This window comes from Oncorhynchus tshawytscha, linkage group LG20, assembly GCF_018296145.1.
Source record: "Oncorhynchus tshawytscha isolate Ot180627B linkage group LG20, Otsh_v2.0, whole genome shotgun sequence".
NCBI lineage: Eukaryota > Metazoa > Chordata > Actinopteri > Salmoniformes > Salmonidae > Oncorhynchus > Oncorhynchus tshawytscha.
The window spans coordinates 40,268,422-40,279,825 of NC_056448.1; the positions used below are offsets into that span (position 1 = coordinate 40,268,422).

The 11,404-nt window shown below is 45.7% G+C and overlaps 1 protein-coding gene across 12 annotated transcripts in view; it reads right to left on the bottom strand.

Moving 5' to 3' along the window:
• The window catches only part of LOC112236036 (cAMP-specific 3',5'-cyclic phosphodiesterase 4D-like), a 372,033-nt gene that overhangs the window by 66,076 nt on the left and 294,553 nt on the right, over positions 1-11,404 (bottom strand). Inside the window, exon 1 of one of the 12 annotated variants that reach the window (XM_042302652.1) lies at positions 10,017-10,382. The exons of the other annotated variants lie outside the window; for them this stretch is intronic. Within the exon in view, the coding sequence (XP_042158586.1) occupies positions 10,017-10,093 (77 nt within the window). The 5' untranslated portion in view covers positions 10,094-10,382. Of the gene's footprint in view, positions 1-10,016; positions 10,383-11,404 lie in introns of those variants that run through there. 12 annotated transcript variants of the gene reach the window in all.

The following is an 11,404-nucleotide window of genomic DNA, read 5'->3' on the forward strand; positions in this document are numbered from 1 at the left end:
CAGGCCTATTCCCCACATACTCTACTGCTGACTGAACAGGCCTATTCCCCACATACTCTACTGCTGACTGAACAGACCTATTCCCTACATACTCTACTGCTGACTGAACAGGCCTATTCCCTACATACTCTACTGCTGACTGAACAGGCCTATTCCCCACATACTCTACTGCTGACTGAACAGGCCTATTCCCCACATACTCTACTGCTGACTGAACAGGCCTATTCCCCACATACTCTACTGCTGACTGAACAGACCTATTCCCTACATACTCTACTGCTGACTGAACAGGCCTATTCCCTACATACTCTACTGCTGACTGAACAGGCCTATTCCCCTCATACTCTACTGCTGACTGAACAGGCCTATTCCCCACATACTCTACTGCTGACTGAACAGGCCTATTCCCCACATACTCTACTGCTGACTGAACAGGCCTATTCCCCACATACTCTACTGCTGACTGAACAGACCTATTCCCCACATACTCTACTGCTGACTGAACATACCTATTCCCCACATACTCTACTGCTGACTGAACAGACCTATTCCCCACATACTCTACTGCTGACTGAACAGACCTATTCCCCACATACTCTACTGCTGACTGAACAGACCTATTCCCACATACTCTACTGCTGACTGAACAGGCCTATTCCCCACATACTCTACTGCTGACTGAACAGGCCTATTCCCCACATACTCTACTGCTGACTGAACAGGCCTATTCCCTACATACTCTACTGCTGACTGAACAGGCCTATTCCCTCATACTCTACTGCTGACTGAACAGGCCTATTCCCACATACTCTACTGCTGACTGAACAGGCCTATTCCCCACATACTCTACTGCTGACTGAACAGGCCTATTCCCCTCATACTCTACTGCTGACTGAACAGGCCTATTCCCCACATACTCTACTGCTGACCGAACAGGCCTATTCCCCACATACTCTACTGCTGACTGAACAGGCCTATTCCCCACATACTCTACTGCTGACTGAACAGGCCTATTCCCCACATACTCTACTGCTGACTGAACAGGCCTATTCCCCACATACTCTACTGCTGACTGAACATGCCTATTCCCCACATACTCTACTGCTGACTGAACATGCCTATTCCCCACATACTCTACTGCTGACTGAACAATACACATCACAGACACCTCTCCCAATACTCAGTCCAGCTACCTGTCCCAATACTCAGCCCATCTACCTGTCCCAATACTCAGCCCAAACACCTGTCCCAATACTCAGCCCAGACACCTGTCTCAATACTCAGCCCATCCACATGTCCCAATACTCAGCCCAGACACCTGTCCCAATACTCAGCCCATACAGCTGTCCCAATACCCAGCCCAGACACCTGTCCCAATTCTCAGCCCAGCCAGCTGTCCCAATACTCAGCCCATACACCTGTCCACACAACACACATACACCCATCTATGAAACCATAACATACTGTATAGGATCCATCTATTAACATGTATAACTGTTCTGTCCAAGTCATATCTACAGTAGAACTGTAGTTTGGACTGTGTGTTTATGCTGTTCTAACAGAACCCTGAAACCTACGGTTGAACACTGACCAGAACCCAACAAATGATTCCCCTTCATTTGGTGCCAATAACCTGAAAATCAGTCCCAGTCTAAACAACCTCAGTCCAGAGGTTTAGCAGAGGGTATTGTGATACGTCCCTGGGGGAAGCATGAGGTAGAGAAAGAGCTCAAAGTCCAATGTCTCTGTGTCTGTGTGTGTTTGTTTCTGTGTGTGTGCATGCTTGCTTGAGTGTGATAGTTTTCTAGGAGAATATTTGTATGTTTTTAAAGCGGTAATCCTACAAGCTTTTAATGTCTCAGTGTTGCAGTCATATCACACAGGCTTCTCCCAAAGCACGGCCGGAAAGGAGACCATAGGAAAGGTGAACCTGTTTGACCGGTTGTAATATACCCATTTACAGCAGTGGTCACCAACAGGCCGATTGGCTGGTCTATCTTCATTCCTAGTCGATCACCAAGCATTTCAGTAGAAATGTAAATGACAAAGGCTTGCACTTCTTTTTCATTTTCATGCATTTGATAGGCAAAGGGTTCCCATTTTGAACCATTTCCTTTGTCTGAAAAGACCGGGGGAGATCTGTGGCTAAATTAAGTGCACCTACTGTGCTGGCCAATCGGATAGCTCAAATCTCCGTAGCTATAGCTTCCACGACCCCGGCAACAGCAAAGTTTGATACGAGCCTACGTGAGATTTCAGAACTTTTAAAACCCTGACCAGAGAAAGAGTGTCAAGGAACAGAGCAAAGAGCTGTGGTTTTTATGAGTGAGTTCATGTCTAAGTTTTCATTCAGCACTGTCAACACTGCTTTTATTCAACACTGTCAACCCTGCTTTTATTCAACACTGTCAACACTGCTTTTATTCAACACTGTCAACCCTGCTTTTATTCAACACTGTCAACACTGCTTTTATTCAACACTGTCAACCCTGCTTTTATTCAACACTGTCAACCCTGCTTTTATTCAACACTGTCAACACTGCTTTTATTCAACACTGTCAACCCTGCTTTTATTCAACACTGTCAACCCTGCTTTTATTCAACACTGTCAACCCTGCTTTTATTCAACACTGTCAACCCTGCTTTTATTCAACACTGTCAATCCTGCTTTTATTCAACACTGTCAACCCTGCTTTTATTCAGCACTGTCAACACTGCTTTTATTCAACACTGTCAACCCTGCTTTTATTCAACACTGTCAACCCTGCTTTTATTCAACACTGTCAACCCTGCTTTTATTCAACACTGTCAACACTGCTTTTATTCAACACTGTCAACCCTGCTTTTATTCAATACTGTCAACCCTGCTTTTATTCAACACTGTCAACCCTGCTTTTATTCAACACTGTCAACACTGCTTTTATTCAACACTGTCAACACTGCTTTTATTCAACACTGTCAACCCTGCTTTTATTCAACACTATTACAAAACGCGTTTTTCCATACTTCCACTCGCGCTGCAGCTGCTATGAATGAGTAGCCAAGAGTCTCGATGCCCTGCATTTTATTACTATTAGCAGCTCGTAGTGTCTATTTTAATATCTAGGAATACTTAACTTTCTCTGGTCATAGGAACAACATGAACTTGTGCACGAGGCAGATGCGGTGTGTCTTGAGTTTAGCAATCAGCTGGAAGATGGTGTCCCCTCTCTCTGGTCAGTCTCACCGGAGGAAAGGAAGGAGAAAGCAGGGACCACGAGAGGCAGACCCTCTGCTGCTCTCTCCCTCCCTCCTCTGAGACGAATGCCGTGTTCAAACCAACTGGGAACTGGGAAATCTCTGACTTCCGACTTCAGTGCGTTCAAGACAACTGTCACTTTTGAAAGGTCACCCAACTCGGAAACTTTGGCATCTTTCTAGAGCTCAGACTTTCCAACCTATAGATGGATCACTGACGCCATGATTTGACGCTGTTTTTTCCCCCAGAGTTCCCAGTTGTTTTGAAAGCACCATGACCATCCCATGCAGGTAGCATACCATCAGTCCAGTAAAATTTAAATTAAAATGATTTGCAAATGATTTGAACTTATGCTCAGCTGTACCTCACAAGTGCTACAACAACTGATGTGTTTTGATACCAAAGCTGGAGTTTTGCAGTATAATATGGTCAGAGAAGAACAGCATTGGCAGGCAAGTAATATAGACAATATGCTGTGATAATGTATTAGTCCTACTGCACAAACCTCCTTCCTACACAACTGGTTTTATTAGGTTCATGTTACGTTTTTTTAAAAGGTGCACAATGCAGAAATCGCTCCGCCATTTCTTGGTTGCAAAAATGTAAATGCATGTGAAAAAACAAGCAAACATAGTGGAGAGAATAATTGTAGCATCTAAACCTCTGTCAAATATCTTTCCATAACTAAAAATATTGTATTTTTAGCTGTTTTGAAGCTGGTGTACGAAACCAAGTAAAAGACGCAAAAACAAAACTTAAAAACAGGGCGCATAGAAATAACGCACATAGAATAGATAGATTCTTAGACTTGCTTTCAATGTGAATGACACTCACATTTCTATGTCAATTTGGTCAGTTCGCACAAAAAGTGACATATTGCAGCTTTAAGTCAAGTAAAATAATGATCTGAGCGGTAGATCTCCGCTTACTTTTTGACTGAGAAAGTAATCTTGACTCATAAAAAGGTTGGTGTCCACTGATTTGGAGTAATACGATGGCTTTCCTTGTAATACTATGGATGTCAGAGCCGTCTTTTACCATCCGCTGAGGCAAGATGATATGACGGTGCAAGTGTGTGTGCACATGCATATGTCCGTGTTGTTCTGTGCCTGTGGCCCCATGGGACCCTGTCCCTTGTGTGTCTGTGTTAGTGTGGCAGGTGCTGACGCACGGCTGCGCCCCGGGGCCCCAGGGGACACAGAGATAACAGAGCAGAGGATGGAGAGGGAGAGACAGAGAGAGACAGGGAGGGACAGGGGGAGAATGACAGGATGGCCCAGCCATTCAGCTTGAGCAGCGACGGGATGTCCATGTGACACAGAAGGAGTTATTAATGAAAGGGATGAAGACACACTGAGGTAGTGGAGAGAGAGCGAGAGAAAGGATAAGAAAGGAAAGAGGAGATTGGGAGAGGAAATGTGAAACAGATGGGGAGAAGGAAAAATGAAGGGAGAGAGGGAAGATTAGGGAGAGGGACAAGGACAGAAAGAAGGATGGAGTGGAAGAGGGAGGAAGGGGGAGAAGGGGTGGACTGAGAGTCAGATAGGGAATGAGAAAGAAGGCGGGAGAGAATGTGAGAGAAGACAGGGAGAGGAAGGGAGAGAATGAGAGAGAAGACAGGGAGAGAATGAGAGAGAAGACAGGGAGAGAATGAAAGAGAAGACAGGGAGAGGAAGGGAGAGAATGAGAGAGAAGACATGGAGAGAATGAGAGAGAAGACAGGGAGAGAATGAGAGAAGACAGGGAGAGAATGAGAGAGAAGACAGGGAGAGAATGAGAGAGAAGACAGGGAGAGGAAGGGAGAGAATGAGAGAGAAGACATGGAGAGAATGAGAGACAAGACAGGGAGAGAATGAGAGAGAAGACAGGGAGAGGAAGGGAGAGAATGAGAGAGAAGACATCGATAGAATGAGAGACAAGACAGGGAGAGAATGAGAGAGAAGACAGGGAGAGGAAGGGAGAGAATGAGAGAGAAGACATGGAGAGAATGAGAGAGAAGACAGGGAGAGAATGAGAGAGAAGACAGGGAGAGGAAGGGAGAGAATGAGAGAGAAGACAGGGAGAGGAAGGGAGAGAATGAGAGAGAAGACATCGATAGAATGAGAGAGAAGACAGGGAGAGAATGAGAGAGAAGACAGGGAGAGGAAGGGAGAGAATGAGAGAGAAGACATGGAGAGAATGAGAGAGAAGACAGGGAGAGAATGAGAGAGAAGACAGGGAGAGGAAGGGAGAGAATGAGAGAGAAGACATCGATAGAATGAGAGAGAAGACAGGGAGAGAATGAGAGAGAAGACAGGGAGAGGAAGGGAGAGAATGAGAGAGAAGACATGGAGAGAATGAGAGAGAAGACAGGGAGAGAATGAGAGAGAGAAGACAGGGAGAGGAAGGGAGAGAATGAGAGAGAAACATGGAGAGAATGAGAGAGAAGACAGGGAGAGAATGAGAGAGAAGACATGGAGAGGGAGAGACAGAGAGAGACAGGGAGAGAATGAGAGAGAAGACAGGGAGAGACAGAGAGAGAAGACAGGGACAGAATGAGAGAGAAGACAGGGAGAGGAAGGGAGAGAATGAGAGAGAAGACATGGAGAGGGAGAGACAGAGAGAGACAGGGAGAGAATGAGAGAGAAGACAGGGAGAGAATGAGAGAGAATGAGAGATAAGACATGGAGAGGAAGGGAGAGAATGAGAGAAGGCAGGTAGAGAATGAGAGAGAAGACAGACAGAAGGCAGGGAGAGAATGAGAGAGAAGACAGACAAAAGGTGGAGAGAATGAGAGAGAAGACAGGGTGAGGAAGGGAGGGAGAGAGAGAATGAGAGAAGGCAGGTAGAGAATGAGAGAGAAGACAGACAGAAGGCAGGGAGAGAATGAGAGAGAAGACAGACAAAAGGTGGAGAGAATGAGAGAGAAGACAGGGTGAGGAAGGGAGGGAGAGAGAGAATGAGAGAGAGAGAAAGGGAGAGGAGCCAGGGAGAGGGAGAGGGAGGGGGAGAATGAGAGAAAGACAGGGAGGAGGGAGGGGGAGAATGAGAGAGTGACAGGGAGAGGGAGGGAGAGAATGAGAGAGACAGGGAGAGGGAGGGGAGAATGAGAGAGAGAGACAGGGAGGGACAGGGGAGAATGAGAGAGAGACAGGGAGAGAATGAGAGAGACAGGGAGAGGGAGAGAATGAGAAAGAGACAGGGAGAGGGAGAATGAGAGGGAGACAGGGAGAGAATGAGAAAAGACAGGGGGAGAATGAGAGAGTGACAGGAAGAGGGAGGGGGAGAATGAGAGAGAGACAGGGGGAGAGGGAGGGACAGGAGAAGCTGATGAGACAGAGACAGGGAGAGGGAGGGAGGTGCCACCCTTGGCCCACTTTTACAGAGATCATCTCTAGCTTGAGCACCAATGAGAAAAGAGCTCTTCAAACACACAAGCATGCACACACACACACACACACACACACACACACACACACACACACACACACACACACACACACACACACACACACACACACACACACACACACACACACACACACACACACACACACACACACACACTGAAGAGGTGCCTGCCCTGTTTCAAAGGACTTTGGAGGAACCAGTGCAGGGTATTCTATATCGGGGGTCACATTGCAGTTGCTTGACCCCACTACCATATTTATCACACATATGTCATATGTAATGTTTACTACTGCATATATGATTGCTCTAACTGTGGCTGTAGGAGAGTCTATAGAGGCTGAGGGTGTCCAACAATGTATACCGTACTAAAGGATAGGACAGGACATGACAGGGGAGCAGCTGTCTGTTAGACAGGACAGGACAGGACAGGACAGGCGAAAAACTGTCTGTTAGACAGGACAGGACAGGAGAAAAACTGTCTGGTAGACAGGACAGGACAGGAGAAAAACTGTCTGGTAGACAGGACAGGAGAGCAGCTGTCTGTTAGACAGGACAGGAAAGCAGCTGTCTGGTAGACAGGACAGGAGAGCAACTGTCTGTCATGCAGGACACACACACACACACACACACACACACACACACACACACACTGAAGAGGTGCCTGCCCTGTTTCAAAGGACTTTGGAGGAACCAGTGCAGGGTATTCTATATAGGGGGTCACAGGAGTTGCTTGACCCCACTACCATATTTATCACACATATGTCATACGTAATGCTTTCTACTGCATATATGATTGCTCTAACTGTGGCTGTAGGAGAGTCTATAGAGGCTGAGGGTGTCCAACAATGTATACCGTACTAAAGGATAGGACAGGACATGACAGGGGAGCAGCTGTCTGTTAGACAGGACAGGACAGGCGAAAAACTGTCTGTTAGACAGGACAGGACAGGCGAAAAACTGTCTGTTAGACAGGACAGGACAGGAGAAAAACTGTCTGTTAGACAGGACAGGAGAAAAACTGTCTGTTAGACAGGACAGGACAGGAGAAAAACTGTCTGTTAGACAGGACAGGACAGGCGAAAAACTGTCTGTTAGACAGGACAGGAGAAAAACTGTCTGGTAGACAGGACAGGAGAGCAGCTGTCTGTTAGACAGGACAGGAAAGCAGCTGTCTGGTAGACAGGACAGGAGAGCAACTGTCTGTCATGCAGGACCACACACACACACACACACACAGTGCTTGACTTAGGCAGGAGCGGTGTACCGGCAACTCAAATGTTCTACTGCTTGAGCTCCTGTTTCTCTTCTAGATTACCTCAAACATACGGTACTACTGTGGAGCTCCTGTTTCTCTTCTAGATTACCTCAAACATACGGTACTACTGTGGAGCTCCTGTTTCTCTTCTAGATTACCTCAAACATACGGTACTACTGTGGAGCTCCTGTTTCTCTTCTAGATTACCTCAAACATACGGTACTACTGTGGAGCTCCTGTTTCTCTTCTAGATTACTACCTCAAAAGTATTGTGCAGCACCTAAAATGAGTACTGGCACCTATTGCAGTCCAAGAGAAGCACCACACATACAGTACATACACACACACACACACACACACACAGATTTAAAATAGCCACTGTCAGACTGGCTCAACAACGTGTGGGGAGGAAGCATGCATTTCTACAGTCTCTTTTCAGCGGCGGTACGTAACTCTCTATGAATGTATCCTTTGGGCTTGGTGTCTGTTGGCGGTGCCCCGCCTGGAAAACAACAAAGCTATGGGAAACACTGCTACACCCTAAGGTCACCTGGCTATGTAAAGGGGGTTGAGGATCACTGTGCTTTGGGGACGACTGCATGGCGCTTGTTCTTTTCCAACTAGAAGGATCCTTGATCACATGTGCTTTTCCCCCACTGTTCTCCTGGCACTATGAAATCTGACTCGAGAGCCACTGTGGAGCAACTGACGTTACGCACGTAGATGCATGCGCACACAAGTACACACACGTGAGCGCATACACACACACACACACACACACACACAAACACACACACACTCTTGATAGGAAAACAGTGGTGATTAGCATAGAGAGTTTGACATTTAAAACGTCTTAGGTAGTTATCAACATAAATCTGAGTCAGGACAAATACCATGCCATACTACTAGAAGCCAGAAAAGATGAGGAAAGTAGAGAAGATAACAGAAGATAATGAGAGGAAGAGGAGAAGAGACCAGAAGATAATGAGAGGAGGAGGAATAGAGACCAGAAGATAATGAGAGGAAGAGGAGAAGAGAACTGAAGATAATGAGAGGAAGAGGAGAAGAGACCAGAAGATAATGAGAGGAGGAGGAATAGAGACCAGAAGATAATGAGAGGAAGAGGAGAAGAGAACTGAAGATAATGAGAGGAAGAGGAGAAGAGACCAGAAGATAATGAGAGGAGGAGGAATAGAGACCAGAAGATAATGAGAGGAAGAGGAGAAGAGAACTGAAGATAATGAGAGGAGGAGGAATAGAGACCAGAAGATAATGAGAGGAAGAGGAGAAGAGAACTGAAGATAATGAGAGGAAGAGGAGAAGAGACCAGAAGATAATGAGAGGAGGAGGAATAGAGACCAGAAGATAATGAGAGGAAGAGGAGAAGAGAACTGAAGATAATGAGAGGAAGAGGAGAAGAGACCAGAAGATAATGAGAGGAAGAGGAGAAGAGACCAGAAGTTAATGAGGAAGAGGAGAAGAGACCAGAAGATAATGAGAGGAAGAGGATAAGAGACCAGACGATAATGAGAGGAAGAGGAGAAGAGAACTGAAGATAATGAGAGGAAGAGGAGAAGAGACCAGAAGATAATAAGAGGAAGAGGAGAAGAGACCAGAAGATAATGAGAGGAAGAGGAGAAGAGACCAGAAGATAATGAGAGGAAGAGGAGACGAGAACTGAAGATAATGAGAGGAAGAGGAGAAGAGACCAGAAGATAATAAGAGGAAGAGGAGAAGAGACCAGAAGATAATGAGAGGAAGAGGAGAAGAGACCAGAAGATAATGAGAGGAAGAGGAGAAGAGACCAGAAGATAATGAGAGGAAGAGGAGAAGAGACCAGAAGATAATAAGAGGAAGAGGAGAAGAGACCAGAAGATAATGAGAGGAAGAGGAGAAGAGACCAGAAGATAATGAGAGGAAGAGGAGACGAGAACTGAAGATAATGAGAGGAAGAGGAGAAGAGACCAGAAGATAATAAGAGGAAGAGGAGAAGAGACCAGAAGATAATGAGAGGAAGAGGAGAAGAGACCAGAAGATAATGAGAGGAAGAGGAGACGAGAACTGAAGAGAATGAGAGGAAGAGGAGAAGAGACCAGAAGATAATGAGAGGAAGGGGAGAAAGACTAACTTTACCAGATTGAGATTCCATCTGTATTCCGCAGAGAGCTCGTAGAGCGCGAGCGGGGCTTCATCACAATACTCATGGTCATATGTTGACCTCCTCCCTCCCGCCTTCTGACTGCCCTGTATGATCGCTCGTTCTTTCTAGTCCGCCACTGGACCCAGGTCTGTGTTAATCCCTCCTTGGGCTATAGGGTCAGCATGACATAGCCTGGGAACTGTGGGCTTTAGCTCAGCAGGTTAATGCACTCCAGGCGTAAGCCCACTTCACTCTCAAACTGTAGGACTGGCTGCTCAAACTAGCTCTGCTTTGGTCACTCAATCTCTCCGTCTCTCGTGCACCGTCTCTCTCACTCTACTTCTCTTCTGACTGTCACACACACCCCCTCCCTCTATTGGCCTCTCCCTCCCTCTATCGCTCTCCCTCCCTCTATCGGTCTCTCCCTCCCTCTATTGGCCTCTCCCTCTATCACTCTCCCTCCCTCTATCGGTCTCTCCCTCCCTCTATCGGTCTCTCCCTCCTCCCTTCCTTACAATCTCCCCCTTGCTAACTACGTTACTATTGGTCTACTACTAACTACGTTACTATTGGTCTGCTACTAACTACGTTAATATTGGTCTGCTACTAACTACGTTACTATTGGTCTGCTACTAACTACGTTACTATTGGTCTGCTACTAACTACGTTACTATTGGTCTGCTACTAACTACGTTACTATTGGTCTGCTACTAACTACGTTACTATTGGTCTGCTACTAACTACGTTAATATTGGTCTGCTACTAACTACGTTAATATTGGTCTGCTACTAACTACGTTAATATTGGTCTGCTACTAACTACGTTAATATTGGTCTGCTACTAACTACGTTAATATTGGTCTGCTACTAACTACGTTAATATTGGTCTGCTACTAACTACGTTAATATTGGTCTGCTACTAACTACGTTAATATTGGTCTGCTACTAACTACGTTAATATTGGTCTGCTACTAACTACGTTAATATTGGTCTGCTACTAACTACGTTAATATTGGTCTGCTACTAACTACGTTAATATTGGTCTGCTACTAACTACGTTAATATTGGTCTGCTACTAACTACGTTACTATTGGTCTGCTACTAACTACGTTACTATTGGTCTGCTACTAACTACGTTAATATTGGTCTGCTACTAACTACGTTACTATTGGTCTGCTACTAACTACGTTACTATTGGTCTGCTACTAACTACGTTACTATTGGTCTGCTACTAACTACGTTACTATTGGTCTGCTACTAACTACGTTAATATTGGTCTGCTACTAACTACGTTACTATTGGTCTACTACTAACTACGTTACTATTGGTCTGCTACTAACTACGTTACTATTGGTCTACTACTAACTACGTTAATATTGGTC